Source organism: Oncorhynchus clarkii, chromosome 20 (genome assembly GCF_045791955.1).
Source record: "Oncorhynchus clarkii lewisi isolate Uvic-CL-2024 chromosome 20, UVic_Ocla_1.0, whole genome shotgun sequence".
NCBI lineage: Eukaryota > Metazoa > Chordata > Actinopteri > Salmoniformes > Salmonidae > Oncorhynchus > Oncorhynchus clarkii.
The window spans coordinates 21,976,994-22,000,330 of record NC_092166.1 but is presented as its reverse complement, the minus strand read 5'-3'; the positions used below and the strand labels follow the sequence as shown (position 1 = coordinate 22,000,330).

General features: G+C 46.9%; 1 protein-coding gene across 9 annotated transcripts in view; it reads left to right on the top strand.

Moving 5' to 3' along the window:
• Nucleotides 1–23,337, top strand: part of LOC139376082 (E3 ubiquitin-protein ligase RNF220-like) — a 186,704-nt gene that overhangs the window by 137,828 nt on the left and 25,539 nt on the right. For 2 of the 9 annotated variants that reach the window (XM_071118249.1, XM_071118245.1), the window contains exons 4-12: nucleotides 2,486–2,540; nucleotides 6,308–6,403; nucleotides 8,766–8,808; nucleotides 9,669–9,773; nucleotides 11,715–11,758; nucleotides 12,668–12,797; nucleotides 22,199–22,382; nucleotides 22,495–22,550; nucleotides 22,665–22,779. In XM_071118249.1, coding sequence (XP_070974350.1) covers nucleotides 2,486–2,540; nucleotides 6,308–6,403; nucleotides 8,766–8,808; nucleotides 9,669–9,773; nucleotides 11,715–11,758; nucleotides 12,668–12,797; nucleotides 22,199–22,382; nucleotides 22,495–22,550; nucleotides 22,665–22,779 — 828 coding nt within the window. Of the gene's footprint in view, nucleotides 1–2,485; nucleotides 2,541–6,307; nucleotides 6,404–8,365; nucleotides 8,607–8,765; nucleotides 8,809–9,668; nucleotides 9,774–11,714; nucleotides 11,837–12,667; nucleotides 12,798–22,198; nucleotides 22,383–22,494; nucleotides 22,551–22,664; nucleotides 22,780–23,337 lie in introns of those variants that run through there. The other 7 variants (XM_071118244.1, XM_071118248.1, XM_071118247.1 and 4 more) reach the window with 4 other exon arrangements.

Genomic DNA, 23,337 nt, shown 5'->3' with positions numbered 1-23,337 from the left:
GACAGGGAAAGTAACAAAACAGAAGAAAACGGAGAAAAAATGAACACAAAATAAAATAAAATGAATGCCAAGAGGAGAGCCCCAGCCAACCTATTCATGCACAGGGAGACGGAGGGGGAATGATGAATATTCATGTCGCAGGGAGCAGGAGAGGGAATGATGAATATTCATGTCTCAGGGAGCAGGAGAGGGAATCATGAATATTCATGTCTCAGGGAGGAGGAGAGAGAATTATGAATATTCATGTCTCAGGGAGCAGGAGAGGGATGATGAATATTCATGTCTCCGGGAGCAGGAAGGGGAATGATGAATATTCATGTCTCAGGGAGCAGGAAGGGGAATGATGAATATTCATGTCTCAGGGAGCAGGAGAGGGATAATGAATATTCATGTCTCCGGGAGCAGGAAGGGGAATGATGAATATTCCGGGAGCAGGAGAGGGAATCATGAATATTCATGTCTCAGGGAGGAAGAGAGAGAATAATGAATATTCATGTCTCAGGGAGCAGGAGAGGGATGATGAATATTCATGTCTCAGGGAGGAGGAGAGTGAATGATGAATATTCATGTCTCAGGGAGGAGGAGAGGGAATGAGGAATATTCATGTCTCAGGGAGCAGGAAAGGGATTGAGGAATATTCATGTCTCAGGGAGGATGAGAGGGAATGAGGAATATTCATGTCTCAGGGAGGAGGAGAGGGAATGATGAATATTCATGTCTCAGGGAGGATGAGAGGGAATGAGGAATATTCATGTCTCAGGGCGGATGAGAGGGAATGAGGAATATTCATGTCTCAGGGAGGATGAGAGGGAATGATGAATATTCATGTCTCAGGGAGGATGAGAGGGAATGATGAATATTCATGTCTCAGGGAGGATGAGAGAGAATGATGAATATTCATGTCTCAGGGAGGATGAGAGGGAATGAGGAATATTCATGTCTCAGGGAGGAGGAGAGGGAATGAGGAATATTCATGTCTCAGGGAGGATGAGAGGGAATGAGAAATATTCATGTCTCAGGGAGGATGAGAGGGAATGAGGAATATTCATGTCTCAGGGAGGATGAGAGGGAATGAGAAATATTCATGTCTCAGGGAGGATGAGAGGGAATGAGGAATATTCATGTCTCAGGGAGAAGGAGAGGGAATGATGAATATTCATGTCTCAGGGAGGAGGAGAGGGAATGACAAATATTCATGTCTCAGGGAGGATGAGAGGGAATGAGGAATATTCATGTCTCAGGGAGGATGAGACGGATTGAGGAATATTCATGTCTCAGGGAGGATGAGAGGGAATGACGAATATTCATGTCTCAGGGAGGAAGAGAGGGAATGATGAATATTCATGTCTCAGGGAGGATGAGAGGGAATGAGGAATATTCATGTCTCAGGGAGGAAGAGAGGGAATGATGAATATTCATGTCTCAGGGAGGATGAGAGGGAATGACGAATATTCATGTCTCAGGGAGGAAGAGAGGGAATGAGGAATATTCATGTCTCAGGGAGAGGTCTGATTTGATATGTCTCTCCCCATTGTCGACGGATGCCTTAGCCGGCCCGTTTAATATTTCCGGCCTTGTAATCAGTCATCTTCAATCCGCAATGTCGATGAGGCTGTGATTTGATGTAGACCCCGCTGGTCAGACTCTGGGGAGAGCAGCCGCAGCCCCCCCCCTCTCTCTACCTCCCCCCTTTCTTTCCATCTCTCTCTACTCTCCTCCGCCTCTTTAATACAATGTTTACAAGCCAGCGCATTGTCCTCAACATATTTCAAAGTCCTAAGTGCCTGGGGCGTTTCACTGACAAATCAAATAACAGCAAAATCATTTATTTCCTGCTCCTGCCACTGGCTCTGCGACGGCGGTTAGGAAAGGAGGAGGGGAGGAGAGGAGAGGGGGTTAAGGGGTGGATTGGAGCATCCAAGAGAATGATTACTTCAATAAAACAAATTATATCCCAAATCTGCTTAGCAGTCGTACTTTGAGCTGTAATTGTTTCAAACACAGCATGGCCCAAGGGTGGGCAGATTGAGTGGCACTGGGGGAGAAAGGGGAGGATAGGCGGGTTTGAATCTTGCAGACGATTAAAAGTGTGATTTGTGTTTCTCGATGACTGACTGACCATTTGAGCTGTCCCCTGGGTATTGCGTTTTGTCTGAGTGAGTGAGGGGAGAAACAGTGCTGTCTCTCTGCCTGTGTGACTTTAAGCAGAATTGAGTGTTGAAAGAGGGGTGTCGTCTGCACAGAGACAGAGGACCGAGGTGTCACCTGAGGGGATACTGAGAAGAATATCACTTATATTAGGACAGACGCAGACATACAGAGAGAGAGGCATAAGAACATCCTAGAAAGACATGTGACCTCAATCAAAAACATATCTGTCTCGAAGTGCACCTCCCATTTGAATGGAAACACCCAAACCCACCCGTACTGCAAAAACACATATCCAATAACCTGTCTAAATCGGTCTCTCTCTTTCCTCCTACAGTAAGAACCCATCACACGGACACAAGGACGGCAGTGTGGCTCCAGGAACTCCTAAGGTAAGAGGATTTACCAGCAGAACCTCTCTCAGACTCCACAGCCCCAATAAGACCATCATCGTTCCACTGACCAGCTCCCTGACCAGAACGATCTTCCTCTGAACTATCTGAGCCTTATTAGGCTACTGTACTTCAGGTCTGGATCTCTGGGAGGCTCCCACCGGAGCTCGACCAGGCAGTGTCTTAAGGAGACGTATAGCACGATCCTCCGGAAGGAAGGCTGTTAAGCTAGCTACTACTGTATCAGCAGAGTGATCGTGCTCCAGCAGGCAGTGGAGAGGGGACTGGAGGAAACTGCCATAGATGCACTTCCTATGGCTGTCTGAGTCCTCATTAAAAAGCAGATCCAATAGACCCTGGACAGAGCAGTTTCTGTGAACACCCAATAAGAACCCAAGGATAGGGAGACAAAGGACTCTGTAAGACTAAGGACTTAAAAAGGGAATCTAGCTGGGTCTATCTTCTCAGTAGACGCAGTGTTTCAGAGTGTTCACTTGGAGACACACCCCAAAGCCACATAGCATCCCTGTAGTCCGCTGGGACAGGGTATGTCTCTCTTATGTTAATAAGAGGTTTCATTCATGGTCTCTTAATGTTGCCACATTTAGCTCTGACACTGTTCTTCAGGCCCCTCACTGAATGTGCTGAGTGAAGGGAGATTGAGAGGGAGAAAGAGAGAGAGGGAGAGTCAGTGACAGAGAGAGAAAGGGAGAGAGTGACAGAAAGAGAGAAAGAGATATGAGAGTTTTTTAAAGTGTAGTCTGGAGCCAGCCGCAGTTGGCACTGGGGGAGAGCTTGATCGTCCCTCTGCAATAAAGGTAAGATTTGCTGATGGTATGTGTCCCTGCGGAGGGTAAAGATGCTATGAAGGATGTCTGTCTCTTAATGATCACTGTACCTGTCTGGTAAAAGGGGACCTTTAATATCTTTAACATCTTCAAAGACACGCTTTAATGTGCTCAACAGTGTTTCCACTACTCTTCATTCAACTGCCATTTCAGAGGACATTTACTGGGTTGAGATGAAATGGATGAACTTGATAAAGATATTTAATGGAGATTGGAGACAGGTTTTTATCAATACAAGCTCAGAGTCTCACCCTGCCTCACTATTACCTTCTGATGGTGCCTGGTTCAGAGTCAGACAGACAGGGGCTAGGGGAGAGTCAGACAGACAGGGTTGGGGAACAGTCAGACAGACAGGGGCTAGGGGAGAGTCAGACAGACAGGGGCTAGGGGAGAGTCAGACAGACAGGGTTGGGGAACAGTCAGACAGACAGGGGCTAGGGGAGAGTCAGAGAGACAGGGGCTAGGGGAGAGTCAGACAGACAGGGTTGGGGAACAGTCAGACAGACAGGGGCTAGGGGAGAGTCAGAGAGACAGGGACTAGGGGAGAGTCAGACAGACAGGGTCTGGGAAGAGTCAGAGAGACAGGGGCTAGGGGAGAGTCAGACAGACAGGGTTGGGGAACAGTCAGACAGACAGGGGCTAGGGGAGAGTCAGACAGACAGGGTTGGGGAACAGTCAGACAGACAGGGGCTAGGGGAGAGTCAGACAGACAGAGTCTGGGAACAGTCAGACAGACAGGGGCTAGGGGAGAGTCAGACAGACAGGGTCTGGGAATAGTCAGACAGACAGGGGCTAGGGGAGAGTTAGACAGACAGGGGCTAGGGGAGAGTCAGACAGACAGGGTCTGGGAAGAGTCAGTCAGACAGGGGCTAGGGGAGAGTCAGACAGACAGGGTCTGGGAACAGTCAGTCAGACAGGGGCTAGGGGAGAGTCAGACAGACAGGGTCTGGGAACAGTCAGACAGACAGGGGCTAGGGGAGAATCAGACAGACAGGGTCTGGGAACAGTCAGTCAGACAGGGGCTAGGGGAGAGTCAGACAGACAGGGTTTGGGAACAGTCAGTCAGACAGGGGCTAGGGGAGAGTCAAACAGACAGGGTCTGGGAACAGTCAGTCAGACAGGGGCTAGGGGAGAGTCAGACAGACAGGGTCTGGGAACAGTCAGTCAGACAGGGGCTAGGGGAGAGTCAGACAGACAGGGGCTAGGGGAGAGTCAGACAGACAAGGGTCTGGGAACAGTCAGACAGACAGGGGCTAGGGCAGTGTCAGACAGACAGGGTCTGGGAACAGTCAGACAGACAGGGGCTAGGGGAGAGTCAGACAGACAAGGGTTGGGGAACAGTCAGACAGACAGGGGCTAGGGGAGAGTCAGACAGACAGAGTCTGGGAACAGTCAGGCAGACAGGGGCTAGGACAGTGTCAGACAGACAGGGTCTGGGAACAGTCAGACAGACAGGGGCTAGGGGAGAGTCAGACAGACAGTGTTGGGGAACAGGAGTAATTGTGGTCAGTGGGGGAAATGGGAGTAATGGAACAGGAGTAACTGTGGTTAGTGGGGAAATGGGAGTAATGGAACAGGAGTAACTGTGGTTAGTGGGGGAAATGGGAGTAAGGGAACAGGAGTAATTGTGGTTAGTTGGGGAAATGGGAGTAATGGAACAGGAGTAACTGTGGTTAGTGGGGGAAATGGGAGTAATGGAACAGGAGTAACTGTGGTTAGTGGGGGAAATGGGAGTAAGGGAACAGGAGTAACTGTGGTTAGTGGGGAAATGGGAGTAATGGAACAGGAGTAATTGTGGTTAGTGAGGGAAATGGGAGTAAGGGAACAGGAGTAATTGTGGTTAGTGGGGAAATGGGAGTAAGGGAACAGGGATTGAACAGGGACCGGGGTGAGGGGAACAGAACAGGCCCTCTGAGCGAGGCGTGACTGAGCATTCCCCAGTAGGTGCTTAGTATTCCGACACACCGTGTGAAAAATGAAGAAGCTGCTTAGAGATCACAGGGGCTGCTGCTTCCTGTGCCCAGTCTGCCTTCCAGACCTTCCTACCGGTTGTAAAGCGGATTAACCTCTCCCACTTCACAGCTGCCACAACGGCCACCCGCCCCCTCTCAACCACGCCATCGCCATAGCGACTCCGTGTCAGCCCTATGCCTCTTAATCCTCGGGGTCAGGGGGCAACGGTACGGCAAGGCAAGATGAGGGGAGATGAGCACGTTATCTAACATGGCACCTCCCGTATCTAACGCTGGCGTCATTCTGTTAATTAGTCAACACATTACAAACTATTACACTCAAGTAGAATAACAAGTGGTAGTTATCAGAAGCTTGTGCTAATTGACACATAGGCATTCAAAAATGCAGCGTTATAATGCTGTGTAGTAGGTAACAATTCCAGTTACATCAATGAATAAAAGCCACACAAATAAACAGCAGTTCCGTGACCTCGCCGTCCCGAAGCATAAAAAGACATGCATAATGCTTAATTTACTGTCCCAGCACTAGGGGTCTGCCATTTCTCACATATTAATATTAGATTATACTTGTCGGCCACTTATGCCCCTGCTCTCTCCTCTCTCCTTGATTAATAGGAACACTTTGTAAATACAAATATTTCATAGCAGCCTCGTAAAGAGCTGGATCTCTGTCAACTCTTCCTCGTAAAGTAAGCACTATTTCCCCTTCCCCCCTTCTTCCCCCCTTCTTCCCCCCTTTTCTCGAGTTCATTTGTGAAATAAACTCAATTAAGTTTGTCAGTGGGGCGGGCCTGTAATGTCGGAGGCTCTTTGGAGGCTGTCAGAAGAGGTTTATAGATGACCAAGGTGTCCTGTAATGTTGGCTTGTGTCCTCCTCCTCTCCTCCACTGCAGCATTCCCCCTCTTCTCTTCCTCTCACAACAACTGTCCTGCTCTTTCTCCCCAGTCTATGCTGTTGTCGGTGCACATCAAACGCGAGGGAGAGTCACCGGTGGTCTCCCCTCTCTCTTCTGAAGATGCCCACCACTCCGACAGATACCAGGTGAGCTGCTATGCTCGTGTGCCCTGCCTGGAGAAACGGGATGCATTCCAAATGGCAGTGGTACACTATGTAAGGAATAGGGTGCTAACTGGGACGTAAGCCAGGATGTTGCTCTTGGCCCACATATTAGGCATCATAATGCCATTTTCATATCCTGTCACATGACACGAAATATGGATTAAAGCCACTATGAAATGTACTTCTTGGAAGATAAAAGGAAAAGTCGAAGGAAATAACATCAATGGATGGACCCTGCTACTCTCTGTTTGGGAGGTTAACTGATTCACATTAAGCAAACTCATGCAGCGATGGTTGAGATGATGTTGAGGTGGTAATTTGTTGTTTTAGTGTTGAACACACAGCATTGACTCAGCCAATCATCTGGCTCTCACATCTTATCATGGAGTGGATCAGGCATCAGCCCAGCTGCCTACCTCCTTCTATCCTCCCTGGTTATGTCCCAAATGGCACCAAATTCCCTTTATAGTGCACTACTTTTGACGGAGCCCATAGGTAGTGCACTGTATAGGGAATAAGGTGCCATTTGGAATGCAGCACCTCAATCCTCCCACTATCTCTGGCAAAGATTTGCCGAGGCTGTAATGTGTTTCCCTGTTCAGATAGGTAATCACCCACAATTTACCTCAAGCAATGCTCTTATGCTCCCTAAGCCTGGATGGTATCTCTTCTGGTCCACCACGTCCTTGACATGTCTCCCACCTCATTCTGCTGGAGGCCTCACCACTACAGATAGGCTTGCGTCCCAAACAACACCATACTCCACACACAGTGCACTACTTTTGATCAGACCCCTATGGGCCCTGGTCAAATGTAGTGCACTATATAGGGAATAGGGTGCCGTATGGGACGCTGGCATAGATTAGTTAGGATTAAACTGCTTCATACAGCACAGTGTTTTAACCTAAGTTATAAGGTTATGATGGAGCTTTATTTTTTTTACATCTCAAAGTTTGGTATTTCAAACTCATACAGCAGTGATTTATTATTTGGGTTAAGTGGCTTTTTCCCTTCTACCATAAAGTAAGAGCTATGAAGTGTAAGACATCATATCCATACATTGACACGCCTATTAAAGGGGCTGTGGTGAAAGTATATATTTTCATTAGTAAAGCTGCTGCTGAAACCATTTCAGGCAAACGATTAAACAGATGCTTCTCCCCCCTTAAATGTTAGATTTGTTTCTTTTTTTGTTGTAACATGAGCTATCATGTGGTTGTGTAAGCCATTTAGATAGTTTTCATCCAACATGGCACCCTATTCCCTGTATAGTGTGCTATATTTGACCAGAGTCCCATGAGTCCTGGTCAAAAGTAATGCGCTAAGTATGGAATAGGGTATACTTTGGGACGCTGCACAGTGGATCATCATATCATGGGCAGGTTGTATATGAGCACAACGCAAGTGTCAGTGTAAGAGGCCTCTCTGCAATATGATGGACGATCCACTCGCTAGTAGTTTGAACTCTGTGCCATTGTCAGTGAGTGGGCATCCATCCACTGACTGGCCCTGCTGGTGTCAGCACATAGCCTACCCACTCTGAAAGAGAGGGGAGAAGAAAGATAGGTGGTCCCATTTAGCCCGTATCGTAGTGGTATTCACAATCACTGATCATGCCTGTCAGTTTCAAACAGGTTTAGACGGGGATAATTCCTAGCCTATTTCCTATGTCACTTTCATATGATGAGAAAATGATTAAACACTAATTTTCATGAAATGAAATGACAAGTTTGAACTATTAGTATTGTCTGCAAAAAAACCTACGTTTAGATATGATGCATGGAACTAGTTTACCCTACAAGTTGCTTGAGACAAACTTGAATCAATCTTAAAATCTCAAATCAAATGAACTTCCATTGAAGTCACTGTATTACGTATTGCTGCTCCCTAGTGGCCAATGGTGGAACAACATCGGGCGTCCTCTGAACTTTCACTCCTATGTTTAGTCACATGACCCGCGTCAAGCCAACATGGCGACGGTGATATACAAAGCTGCTTTGTAGGCGCCACATTCAATCCTTTGGCATCCTTATACAATTATTGATACAAAAGTGTATTCATGGTGCGGTGTACTACCGGGAGGCTTAAATGATAGACGGGTAAAAGTGAGTTTCTCGGCTTGAAAAGGCTTTGAACAAAAACTTGCGACCCTGTTATGGAAGAGACGATACAGCCCATAAAAGAAGTACGTTTTTGTTTACTATCAAGCTTAAACTTGCAGGGCACTCTGTAGAATCCAAATCAATCCAGCCTTGAACTGCTACTAATGTATCTATAAACAATATAAATTGAAAGGTCCATATCTAATGCATATTTTGTGTGTTTCCTTTCTTCCTAATTTTAGACGTTTTTAAGAGTGCGAGCAAACAGGCAAACGCGGTTGAATGGTATGTATACATTTCCTTTTTCTTTGTAAAGTTCCTAATTATTCTTCATAAACATCTTACACATTTGTATTTTTTAAAAGTACATTTCTGGTACAACATCCTGTAGAATTCGTAAATATTGATTTTAAGCCAGGTATATCTTAATCTGCAACTTCTCACAGCCAACGTGTATGCAATGACATGATTGGAGCCAAGCTCATCTTGGTGAAAATGGTGCCAATGGCTTGTGAAATTATTAAGGCTATTTCCTAAAACCAAACATTTCCTCATCAAATAATCTTCTGTTCATATTTATTGAGTAGCCTATGATTGTCATAGAACAGTACTGAAAAAAACCTGATTGCTCAACCAAATATCATCCACACTACAGTTGGTGGAATTGTCAATCAAAGTTGAAGCAGCAAGCAACTGGGGGGGCGAATGTGCATCTTCAGAGTGTGAGAACAGAGTCATAGTGTAGGTCTGGATGGACCGGCTGACAGAGTCAGTCCGTGGACCCTTGACCAGACTGTGTTTGGTTTGACCATGCATTTCTACCCTGCATAGCCATAACCTTGGGTCCGCCATCTATATAACACATTATGGTTAAGTATAGCCAGAGGCCCATGTTGAACAAAGCCCTGTGTGGCCTTGCTGACAGCCCTTCACACTGTGGACCAGCTCCAGGCTTTAGCCTACATTACAGCTACAGAGCCAGGCCTGCCCCTTGTTGCCCAACTGAGTGTGATTTCAGGGCTGGCTGGTGGGGGGGTCGGGAGTCCTGGCTGCCGTTGTGTGTCTCCGTCCCTGCTGTTCCCTTGACCTAGCGCCTACACGAGCAGAGGATCTATTAACCCTTGACCTTCTTGATATGTTGACAGTCGATGACCTCTGCTGGTGCAGGCGCTACGCCAAGGAAAGTGTCAAAAATGCTCCCCTTGGACTGCACAATGGAGCCCCCCTTGCCCCCTGCTGCATTGGCCACGGTAAGAGCCTGCCCCCACGTCCTCTCCCCAACACCCCCTCTGTCAGCCAGCAGCCCCAGGCTCCCTCTCTGCCTCCATTGGCATTTGCACCAGCCTCGGCAGCAGCCACAGTGCTGCTATGAAAAGAAACGCTGCCGACTTTGTTTAAACTCAAGCCTCCATTAATGTCTATTACCTCTCATGTGGAACCTGAATGATTCTGAGGGGGAGGGGGGATGGAGGACGACTCGTGCCGGGCCTAATTAATCGTCCCTTTCTGTCTGCGTTTAATGAAGCCCTACTCGATTACCATCACCCGTTCCCTGGCCTGGGAGAGAGATTATTAGTAGCTGTCCCAATCTCCCCAAAGTTATGGCGCGTTGTCCTTCCTCCTCTCGCCGTCCCTCCTCGGGTCCCCCTTGGCCCCTTTCGCAATCACAGCCACCTAAAAATTAATGTCCCCGGACGCCATTTGCAGTTTAGAAAAAGCGACAAAGACTTACGGCGCATTGGCCACTGTTCTGCTGTGTTAAATTTCAAATTATGCAGTGGGGGGAGTTGTCGACTAGTGCTGTAGAAGGATTGTTGAGTCACGTGACCTAGACCTACAGTAGACCATCCTTACCCGTCCTATGGAGAGAGGGAACCAAGTTCAGGCCTATCGTCTCCTAAAACGATGTTAGTTTCAATGAGGAGAGTAAATTACCATATCATGTGAAAAAAGAGGAGGAACCTGCTCAATGTTTAGCTTCTCCTCAAACACTGGTTGAAGAGAATAGATTGCCCTCTCTTTTTGTCATCACGGCATGGTGTTAGAACATTAGACTGTAGTCTCCTGGGCATCTCGGAGTAAGAGTGCTGGTCTAGGATCAGGTTCCCCTTGACCATGTAATCTTATTCATTTTTTGTCTGAAAGGCAAAACTGAGACACGTTATGAATACGGTCCTGACGTTAGACTAGTTGTGGCGCTGAGGAGGATTGTCACAGCGGCATCTCCACTCGCTGTTGTAATTCCTGATCTTCCGGTACCAGACACTGGCATCTTCTAAGAGACCTGGGGCGCATCGATTCCTCACCACTCCGCTGACCCGCATTATTGCCAGCGAGACAGCAAACTTCTCTGACATGTTGTGAATGCCAATAGCGTTCACTGCTGCTCTTCTGCCAAGCAGAGGAGAGACACACAGTACACAGCTGGAGGACAGAGGAGAGACACACAGCTGAAGGACAGAGGAGAGACACACAGTACACAACTGGAGGACAGAGGAGAGACACACAGTACACAGCTGGAGGACAGAGGAGAGACCCACAGTACACAGCTGGAGCACAGAGGAGAGACACACAGTACACAGCTGGAGGACAGAGGAGAGACACACAATACACAGCTGGAGGACAGAGGATAGACACACAGTACCCAGCTGGAGGACAGAGGAGAGACACACAGTACCCAGCTGGAGGACAGAGGAGAGACACACAGTACCCAGCTGGAGGACAGAGGAGAGACACACAGTACCCAGCTGGAGGACAGAGGAGATGGGAAAACCCCCAATAGACTACCACTACCATGAATTTACAATGTATTTTTCGTCCATGTCAAATGCCGGTTGCCATATTGAAAGAGAGCCTGGTTGTGACAGAGGCATTCCGCTGGGCCGTATTGCCTGCTATGAGCCCGTTATCCACACTGACAGGGGGTTTAATTTGATCAAATAACTCATTAGGCTATATCAGATTCTAATCGAGAACATTCGGTTGATTGTGTTTTTTGGGTTGCGTACTCTTTTTCTGCATTTCAACCAATCATGTCATTGTAGCCACATCGCTGTCTGCTGAAGTCAATGGACCTACCGATGTGATATTTTAGTACAGCACTTAAAACAGAAATACAAAAACAAGTCCCAGATTGCTGTGTATTTTTTCATGATTCTAACCACCTCTTCCTCTGCTTCTTTGTGTTTCAGCCCGGATTGGGAAGATGAAACGCCGGAAGCCAGAGGATGGGCAGGTATGTCCACTGTGCAGCGCGCCGCTGGCAGGGACCGAGGAGGAGATGAGTAGGCATGTGGAACAATGTCTGTTCAAGGTAGCCTCACGTCCCTACCCGTACCCTCAGCCTCGGGCCTCTAGTCAACCAATCACCATCTTTCTAGTCACTAGTCACCACCATGCTGTCTAGTGTCTATCCACTCTGTTCTCGCTCTTTCCCCTGGATCTGACAGAGCGTACACACTACTTGGAAATGACATAGATATGACATAGACTCAGAACACATTGAAACAGTAGCCACCAGGGCTTCGTTGCCTGACAAGCTCTTATTTTACTTCTCCTCCAAGCACTGAATCTAGTTTACTCCAGTCTTAAAAATGAGCTTTTCTCTTTGCTCTAAGTCGATGACTTGTAGTACCAGTTAGATGTTCAACAGAAAGAATCATTAGTCTAGGAATACAGCTCTCTCTCCTGTCAAATAGTTAGCCCACCTCTCTCCCCTGTAGGAAAATCTTCTTCCTCCTCAGTATCTCTGCTTCCTAAATAGAATAGATGTGAGGCCTCCTGACCAACACAGTTTCATGCTCACTGCCATTGTAGCCACTTCTCCTTCGCTCACAGAATAGGATAGATGTATTTATAGTAATCATGCTCTCATAAACTTGGCTGTAACGTTGGTCATGATGCTCCACTTGCCCCCTACTTTGGTGATGGTCTTTCCAAATCTTACAGATGCATTAGTTGTAGTTTTACTAACACCTATTGTGCATCATAGCTAGTTTTGTATTAATCTATATTATTCAATATTTGTATTTTAATGAATACAAAGATTACTGATCATTTTCTATTTTTATTTTCTATGTATTTTTTCCACTCCAAGCCTTACCCCGTGTCTGGGTCAGTGTTGACAGTGTCTTTGTTCTCTCAGAGGGAGGGTGTGTTTGCTGAGGATGACTCTGCAGACATGGACGGAGAGAACGGGACACGCTTCGAGGAGTACGAGTGGTGCGGCCAGAAGAGGGTCAGAGCTACCACCCTGCTGGAAGGAGGCTTCAGAGGTACACTATGCACTACAACCCTATGGACCCGATCAAAAGTAGTGCACTATAAAGGGAATAGGTGCCAATTGGGACGCAAATCAATTTTTCACTCTAAGAAAATCAGTCTACTTTGGTTCTTACATTAAAATGACAAAACATTTGTGCAACATTTGAGCAATAACAAAGTGTTTAGGGTAGTTGAAAGTATCCTACCGATAAGAGTCTAAAGCCAGTACACCAAAATGCCTTCCAGCACGCAACAGGACCCACTCTGAACAACATTCCCTGCTAGTCACAATTCTCCTTCAGTATAACAACAGGTTGAGTCTGTGTATCATTGCCTTTTTAAAAGGACGTGGCTGGGTGCAGAGAGGCTAACATGCCCAGGGCTGCAGCCAGACATGGTGGACAGCTTTGGCTCTGTTTACCAAATTACACCCTATTCCTTACATAGTGCACTACTACATAGTGCACCCTATGGGTTCTGTACACAAGTAGTGCACCTGAATAGGGTGCCATTTGGGACACGCAATATCTGTCTCTCCAGCTGCAGTGTGTGTCCATGTAGCCCCGGTCCAGACGGGGGACAGCCCAGTCCGGTCCTGGCCCCAGCCCTTTAGGAGGGAAAGGAAAACACATTTAGCTGTGCAATTGACCCGTCTGAACCTGTGAGGAGTGGTGTGTGGAAGGGAAATGGGCCAGTGACCCCCAGGTTCCCCTCAGCCCAGCAATGCAATTATAGCCCTGGACCTAAAGCTGCCCACTAGGGACCATAGGCTGCTCTCTTCTCCGACCCCCCCCCGAAACGTATCTTATCTTATGGGAGGGCTAGAATTGAATATCAAATCGGTAATCGTTGACAACGAGACATCAGTGGGATATTGACTGGAATGCTCAATAACCTGTAAGTTATGTCTTTTTAATTTCCCAGTACAATACAGGGACTTTGAAACGCAGGCTGTGATTTAGATGCTGTAATGAATTGATCCAGCCTAGCCACTGTGTGCTCACCTAAATGATTTGTGAATATTTAGAAGGCCATTGGTCCATGATCAATAGCTAGTGTAGTCCGCTTGATTGGACAAGTGTATGATTTGGCCATAGGTCAGCATTCATTATCTCATGTCCAACAGACAGGCCTTTGCTTCACTGCTAGAGAGAGCTATGAAAATGAATTGGCCACAGGTCCTCGTGGTGTGAGTCTACAGATCACAGGAAAGCGAAGAGTCCTCGTCTTCTCTAAGGGCCCCTTTAAAACTCTCAAAGTCCCCAAATTTGATCCAGGCGGTAAAACTGCATTACAAAGCCCAACAAGACGTGTGCCTTTTGGCCCCTCTCTCTCGCTACAAACCTGACCAGACAGACATCAACAGCCTACAGATCAATTTGATATCTCGACTGAACCTCCTGAGCAGGAGGCTGTCTGTCTGTCCATTCATCTAATGAGCAGCAGACCCCTTCTGGCCGGCTGTGATAGCCCGGCGTCCTGTGATGTGACATAGATAAGGGCTGGTCAAAGCCAGAGGTGCTTTCTGCTGCTCTTAGCCAGCCTGGGGAGACCACTTGAAAGCAACCCCCCGCACCCCCCTAGAAGCTCAGAAGGTGGATTTGCCTTGAAAGCTTTGCTGCAGTCAGCCTTGGTTCAATGGGCCCAGCCAGGCAGAATCCACCATCTACCCGGCCCAGGGGGGGGTGGTTGATGCGGGGAGGAGAGACAGAGATGAGGGGCTTCAATGGGATAAGAGAGGCCTATCCTCTGTGAGCCACCAGCACCACCACTCTCTCACTTTGAGGGGAGGGAAGAAAGGCAAAGGGAAGCCGTTTAAACACCACAGAAAAGTCGAGGACCAGGAGAGAGAGGGAGGAAAATCGAACAGGATCACTTTCTGCTTGAGACGTGTGGGGCCCAGCCCTCACATGGTCCTCCTGTGTACATGACTTATGAGGGCCTGAGAGAAAAGCACTAAAGGCTGATGTATTGAGGAAGAGGGTCAGATCTGATCCCAGCAGCCTGATAGTGAAGACCAAGGCTAAGTGAGCCGATCCTGGGAGAGAGGATTTGGGGCCGCTGACTGAAGATGACAGCGGGGACAGAAGGCACTCTCTGCTTTGTAAACAGGCTTTAAAGATGGCGGCCATCTCTGTCCCATCATCTCTCCAGACGTGTCCTGTAAATGCCAGAGAGAGATGATGGATATTACCAGAGCCGACTGGGGAGGACTGATAAGGGCTATAAGCACCATGGCAACCGGCTGTTATTGGTCAGACTGTCTCTCATGTTGATTGGTCCCTTGACCCTCCCTCGCCACTCGCTCAGAACCTTAGCGTTGTCTCTGTTTCGTCTCCAGATGGTGGTGACATATGGAGATAGGTGTTCCGTGTCACAGTCACGTATGTGTTACACAGGGAAGAACACATGTATTTGACATGTTCATGTCAATAAGATGCACAAGATTGGTTATGATAATGAGTGTGGAGGATATGCGAGGGACAGGTGCCATTTAGGTGCACCTGTGTAGTGTGTGTGTTAAGGGCTGGAAAGGGTCGGAAATTTTCCAGTATATTTCCGGGAATTTTGCTTCAATTCATCAAGAAAGTTAGCTTATAACAGTGAACCTTTTTTTGTGGGATACACATAAGGCAATTCTAGGTCTTGTGGCATATTTTGGTTAAACTATCCCCAATTGAATTGCAACCCTCTGCATGCACAGTGCATTCTTCCATCACATGCACAGCTGATTCTCAAGATCTTACACTAATGAGATGCTTTTGAGCCCACACTACTACATGCTTTATGATAATTTTTGATTACGATACTGGGTGGGTTGAATATATTTTATATGACATACATTATTTTTTGTTAACTCGTAAAAGAGTAGCCTACAGCAAAGTGTGTTTAAAATCATTTCTAACTTGTTAACAATTTCTGCTGGTTAGTTTTTTCTACCATGTGGGTTTTAGCTTGCTTGAGCCTGCTAACTGAGTGTTAATTCATCTGTTTCCATACATGTTTCATTTTAAAACATTTATTATAAAGGAGTTGTTTAATCTAACCTGTTAACTATTTATCTGTACATGGAATTGTATTTATTTTTTTACATTTTTTTTTTCTAATCTTTACAGCAAAATGCCACGGGCACTATCTGATGTGTGTAGACATTTCACTGCAGCTAATGTAGAAGGAAAAGCTGTGTACATTTGCCAAATCATATGTGAAAAATGCAACAAAGATGCAGAATCATCCTGGCCAAGTGCATAAAGAGTCAGGTGTTTTTTTTTACTCAATGGAGGAACGTAGTCAGAGGATTGCTGATGAATGTCCTGCTCGAGCTGTGTATGCAACTGGTTCACCTCTGCTCACAGGTAGAGGTCGACCGATTCATCGGAATGGCCGATTAATTAGGGCCGATTTCAAGTTTTCATAACAATCTGAAATCGTTATTTTTTGTGCGCCGATTTTGCCTATTTATTATTTTATATATATACCTTTATTTAACTAGGCAAGTCAGTTAAGAACACATTCTTATTTTCAATGACGGCCTAGGAACGGTGGGTTAACTGCCTTGTTCAGGGGCAGAACGACAGATTTTCACCTTGTCAGCTCGGGGGATACAGTCTTGCAACCTTACAGTTAACTAGTCCAACACTATAACCACCTGCCTCTCTCTCGTTGCACTCCACGAGGAGACTGCCTGTTACGCGAATGCAGTAAGCCAAGGTAATTTGCTAGCTAGCATTAAACTTATCTTATAAAAAACAATCAATCAATCATAATCACTAGTTATAACTACACATGGTTGATGACATTACTAGTTTATCTAGCGTGTCCTGCGTTGCATATAATCGATGCAACACTGGAGGATGATTTAATAAAAGCGCATTTGCGAAAAAAGCACAATGGTCGACTGTACCTAACCATAAACACCAATGCCTTTCCTAAAATCAATACACAGAAGTATATATTTTTAAACTTGCATATTTAGCTAAAAGAAATCCAGGTTATATTAACCAGGTGAAATTGTGTCACTTCTCTTGCACGCAGAGTCAGGGTATATGCAACAGTTTGGGCAGCCTGGCTCATTGCGAACTAATTTGCCAGAATTTTACGTAATTATGACATAACATTGTGCAATGTAACAGGAATATTTAGACTTGGGGATGCCACCCGTTAGATAAAATAGCGAATGGTTCCGTATTTCACTGAAATAATAAATGTTTTGTTCTTCGACATGATAGTTTTCGGATTCAACCATATTAATGACCAAAGGCTCGTATTTCTGTGTGTTATGTTATAATTAAGTCTATGATTTGATAGAGCAGTCTGACTGAGCGATGGTAGGCAGCAGCAGGCTCATAAGCATTCATTTAAACAGCACTTTCGTGCATTTTGCCAGCTCTTCGCAAGCACAGCGCTGTTTATGACTTCAAGCCTATCAGCCTAATGGCTGGTGTAACCGATGTGATATGGCTAGCTAGTTAGCGGGTTGCGCGCTAATAGCATTTCAAACGTCACTCGCTCTGAGACTTAGAGTAGTTGTTCCCCTTGCTCTGCATGGGTAACGATGCTTCGAGTGTGGCTGTGTTTCTGGTTCGAGCCCAGGTAGGGGTGAGGAGAGAGACGGAAGCTGTACTGTTACTGGCAATACTATAGTGCCTATAAGAACATCCAATAGTCAGGTATAGGTAAAGGTATATGAAATACAAATGGTATAGAGAGAAATAGTCCTATAAATACTATATTAACTACAACCTAAAACCTCTTACCTTCGAATATTGAAGTCTCATGTTAAAAGGAACCACCAACTTTCATATGTTCTCATGTTCTGAGCAAGGAACTCAAACGTTAGCTTTTTTACATGGCACATATTGCACTTTTACTTCTCTAACACTTTGTTTTTGCATTATTTAAACCAAATTGAACATGTTTCATTATTTATTTGAGGCTAAGTTGATTTTTATTGATGTATTATATTAAGTTAAAATAAGTGTTCATTCAGTATTGTTGTAATTGTCATTATTACAAATAAATAAATAAAAACCGGCCGATTAATCGGTACCGGCTTTTTTTTTTGGGTCCTCCAATAATCGGTATCGGCATTGAAAAATCATAATCGGTCGACCTCTACTCACAGGCAATGTGTATTGGAAGAGATTTCTGAATGTTCTTTGCCCAGCATACACCCCTCCAACCAGACATGCTTTATCTACTCATTTGCTGGATGCAGAGTTCAAGTGAAGGTCAAGCAAATCATAGAGAAAGCAGACTGTATTGCAATCATCTCTGATGTGTGGTCAAATGTTTGTGGGCAAGGAATAATTAACTACTTCATCTCCATCCCCAACCAGTATTCTACAAGAGCACAGATGCCAGGGAAAACAGACGAAGGCAGTCATCATTGACCTTGGACCACAGAAGGTATATGCACTGGTGACAGAAAATGCTGTGAACATGAAGGCTGCTTGGTCTAAAGTGGAGGAGTCCTACCCTCACATCATACTCATTGGCTGTGCTGCTCATGCATTCAATCTGCTCCTCAAGGACATCATGGCACTGAAAACAATGGATACACTCTACAAGAGAGCCAAGGAAATGGTTAGGTATGTGAATGGTCATCAAGTTGTAGTAGCAATCTACCTCACCAAGCAAAGTGAGAAGAATAAGAGCACCACATTGAAGCTGCTCAGCAACACCCGTTGGGGTGGTGTTGTCATCCTGTTTGACAGTCTCCTGGAGGGGAAGGCGTATCTCCAAGAAATGGCCATATCACAGTTTGCTGATGTGGACAGCTCCATCAAGTGGATCCTCCTGGATGATGTATTTTGGGAGAAAGTGGTAAGCAGCCTGAAACTCCTGAAACCTATAGCAGTAGCCATTGCACGGATTGAGGGAGACAACGCCATCCTGTCTGATGTTCAGACGCAGGTTGCAGATGTAAGAGAATAAATCCGTACTGCCCTGCCCACTTCACTGTTGCTCCAAGCAGAGGAAACTGCACTTCTGAAATGCATCAAGAAGTGTGAATACTTCTGCCTGAAGCCTATACACGCCACAGCGTACATGTTGGACCCCAAGTATGCTGGCAAGAGCATCCTGTCTGGTGCAGAGATCAACAAGGCCTATGGTGTCATCACTACTGTGTCTCGCCACCTTGGCCTGGATGAGGGCAAGATTCTTGGCAGTCTGGTGAAGTACACTTCCAAGCAAGGGCTTTGGGATGGAGATGCAATATGGCAGTCGTGCCAGCATATCTCATCAGCCACCTGGTGGAAGGGACTTTGTGGATCTGAGGCTCTTTCCCCTGTTGCCTCCATCATCCTCCAAATCCCACCAACATCAGCCGCCTCAGAGCGCAACTGGTTCTTGTTTGGGAACACACATACCAAAGCACGCTACAGGCAGACCAATACAAGGGTTGAAAAATTGGTGACCATCTGGGCAAATTTGATGCTTTTTGAGCCTGACAATGAGCCATCCTCAACAAGGTTGGAAAATGACAGTGAAGAAGCCTCAGAGTCTGATGTTCAAGAGGTGGACATTGAGGAGGTCCAGGGAGAAGACATGGAAGCCTGAGAGGAAGATGACCAAAGCTTTAGTTTCTAGACTATCATTTTACAGATGTATGTTGAAAATGTTTTTGGGAGATGCGATGGATCATTGGGGATCATTCAATATTCCCTTTAGTGAAGAGTAATTTAATTAAAGTTCCAATTCATAACTAAATTATTTTTTTTTTCTATTGGAAGGATTTAATCATTTGCAATTATGTAAATTTATGATAAGGTAAAAGGTTTATGTTTCTGTCTTGATATGGTAAATGTATCCAATGCAAAAAAACATTACATTTAAATGGTATTAATATTCATCTACATATTTCTGTTAACTCCCATGTATTCCCGTTAATTCCAATATATTCCCAGTAATTCCCATGGAAAGTTTCCACCTCTGAATATTCCCCAAAATGTGCAACCCTAGTATTGATCCTAGATGATCTGCCAGGAGGAGGGGCAAAAAGGGAGTAGCCTATCCCCTGGGGTCGGAGAGAGAGATGGAGCGCGTGCAACGGCGTGCATAATGTGACTGAAAGGCAGTTATAGTGGCGCTGACCTTTTCAGGGGAGATTAGATTGCCTGCCAAGACTGGTTAAAGGGAGAGATGGGGCCTGAACTGAGCCGAGCAGCATGACCAGGCTGGGCAGCCCAACAGCATCTTTATGTCCTAAATGGCACCCTATTCCCTATTTAGTTTTTCACCATGGCCCATAGGGCTCTGGTAAGAAGTAGTGCACTTTAATGGTGAATAGAGTGGCATTTGGGACACTATCCGTTACGTCAGACTGCTGTAGTCCTCCTCTCCTCTGCTCATGGGACATCAACCGGGTCGGACTTTGGGCAATCCAATTTCAGCCGGACGGTTCGGCTACATGCCACTTGCTTTTACAGCATCCCCTCGTTTTAGTTTCTATCAGTCAACTATCAGTGTGATGGGGATCTTGTTTTCCCTACTTGTCTTTATAGTCTTCTTCCACACTTACCGCTGTGGTGAATTGAGATTGAATTGGATCGAATGCAGCAGTTGTAGGCAGCCCACACCTGTCGGTTCCAGTTGGGGGAAGTATATTTGAGATAAATATTTCTCCATGTCCCACTGGGTTTAAGGCTAATCCTACCTAGTAACACTTAGCAGTGGAAAGTCCACTTCTTAGGGGCAACAGTGGCCCCGGCCTTGTCAGTGGGTGGGTCGGGAACAGTGAAAGCATCTAGAGCCTCTCTCTCCTCAGCCAGAGAGCCACCACACCACAGCCTTTTGAAAAATCAATGCTGTGCTGCTCTGCCTCTGTCCCTCCCATCTCCTGGCCCCAATCCCAGCCATGCATCGCTAACTAGCCGCAGGATCCATACGCTGATCAATTGATTGGATTAACGGTGATTTCAGGTTCCTTCCAACCCTCTGCCACTTTCTCCTCCCCAATGTGCCTGGCCAGCGGCCGCCATTAGTGGTCGAGACGGAGGGACAATCTATTTATTTATTTTAGCCTCTCCTGCGCGTCGCCACTCGTTCACAGTAGATAAATTAAATGCAGGGCATCATTTGCAGTTTATCTAATTTATGACCTTACCGCCTGGCCCGGCCGCCATACCTCCCTTCCTCTCCTCCTTCCCAGCAGCCTTTGAGGCATCCCCCAGGTCCAGGTGGTTGACTGTGCTGTGGGAGAGACAAAGGCTTGGACTTGAAAAACACATTATTAGCCCATCCCTTGCTCTATAGTATTTCAATCATCTCAAAGTCCCTGAATGGTGGTGGTCTATCTGGATAGGATAGGCTTCCATGCTGCCCGCTGGTCCCCTCAGCTGTCTGGTACTACTGCCTCTGCCACCAGCAGCTGAACAGACATTTATGCACCACAGCCATTGTTCGCATATGCTCCACGCAGCCACAGGGACCAAATAAAACTTAAAAGGTCCCTTTTTATGTGATCACTAAAAGCATGGGCACATTGTAAAAAGGGTTAGCCTTGGTGGCGGGCAGGGACAGAGTTTTATCCTCTCCTCCAGCAGCCGCTTCCTCTATCCTTCACAGAGGGAGGGGAGGAGGCTGCCTGCCTTCTGGGTCTCTGTGCTGGGTTGATTTTAGGACATTATCCATGGGTCTACCTATGTCTCCACATGAGCCCAGTCTGTCTGTACCCCACCACAGCCATGTACCATCTCCTGTCCTGACACGTCAGCTGTCAGTGTCCAGTCCTAGACGAGTGAGACACTCGGTCCCTGACCACTCAATCAGCCCCCAGCGCTGTGTGCGTCTCCGTGGCAGCACAGGCAGGGGGAGAGGCAAGTCCTAAGTGGAGCTGAAAGCGCCAGTCAGGCAGGAGTTTGTCTGGCGGGCCGCTCATCACAGGGTTTATAGAGGTGCCAGTCAGATCTACCGCCAGTCAGCCAGCCCCCCCCCCCCCCCCCAGACTGCCACGCTCTCATAACCAGATAACCAGCCACTGGCAGCTGACAGACAGCTGACACAACCCAGTAAACCTCCTCCCTCTGTCTGCCGCTGACAGCCAACAACACTTTACAGGGAGGGAGGGGGAGATTGCAGCATCTCAACATGTCTATTTCAATCAGTCTGCTTTAGCAGCCGGTTTAATAGCTAGCTCAGATCTTTCTTACCCTGCTGGTCTACGTGTGTAGAGAGAGCGATAGGGAGACGGGGTCTGGAAGAAGGGCTTGCTACTGTTGGAGCCCTGCTTTACACTGTCATCCTGTCTGACATGACATAACTGCCTGCTTCAGAGGTTGTGAAGTGTATATACAGTGTTTAAACGCATTTGTATTTCCCTCCACAATATTAAGGACGGTTGCATGGTCTGGCAATGACCTTGCCCCCCTCTGCTCTCCCCTCCCTCTGCCCCCCTCCCGCTCCTCAGGAACAGGCTTTGCCATGTGTAGCACGAAGGAGAGCCACGACAGCGACGCCGACCTGGACGTGGATGGAGACGACACGCTGGAGTACGGCAAGGCCCAGTACACAGAGGCAGACATCATTCCCTGCTCCGGAGAGGACCAAGGAGAAGCCAAAGAACGGGAGGCCCTGCGCGGGGCGGTGTTGAAGTAGGTTCTCACTCCTACCACTCTACTCAAGTCCACTCTGGTCTACTCTACTGACTGTGCTCTGTGGCGTTGCGCTCCTTCTCACGGCTTTGGGTTTTGTTTGCTCTTTCAGTGGTGGAATGCCGTCCAACAGAATAGCGGCAGAGTTCTCCAAATGGGCCAGTGATGGTAAGTTGAGGCTTGGAACAAGATGTCATCTTCTGTTTTTATGGTTACCATATTGAAATCTTTTGACCGTATTGATTTAATGTCAAGGTCATAGTTCCACATCTCTCTCTGCAGAGATGCCCTCCACCAGCAATGGCGAGAGCAGCAAGCAGCAGCTGCCTCAGGACCCCAACGCCGCCTGCTCATCCTCCAACGCGCCCCGGACCTGTAAAAACAGTGAAATAGAGAAGTAAGAACCATCCCGTCCTCCCCTCTTCTCAGCCCCAGAGCACACACACCCTCCCAAGCCCTTTCCTATCTCGTTTCTATTACTCTCAAATTAGTTTTCTTTCCTTCCTGCGCCCGGCCGGTTGGGTCATAAATGATGCATTTTGTGTGGTCATTTTTCCTCCTGCGGTGAGATAGCCGGTGAATCTGTTGCTTTGACTCACTTCATCCACTGGTCTGATCACAGAGAGGCTCCCGTGGTATTGATCCTCTCTCTGTAGCCGTGTGTTCCATCTGGGCCAGACACACAGCACCACGCAGGAATCCTAATTTCACCACATAAGCACACACACTACCTCCCTCCTGCTACCTACCTAGCAGCAGACCTCCTAGTAGAAGCCCAGCTCCAGTCTCCCTAGCCCCTCCCTGCCACGCAGCAGATAAATGTGAATAACCTGCTCATGTGAAAGGGCAGCCCCTCTAATTCCCTCATCTCCATGTCCTCATCCATATTCCCCGACAAGCGGTGCCCAGAAAACAATTTCCACCAGCAGCAGCATTGCCGGCCCCTCTGAATGGG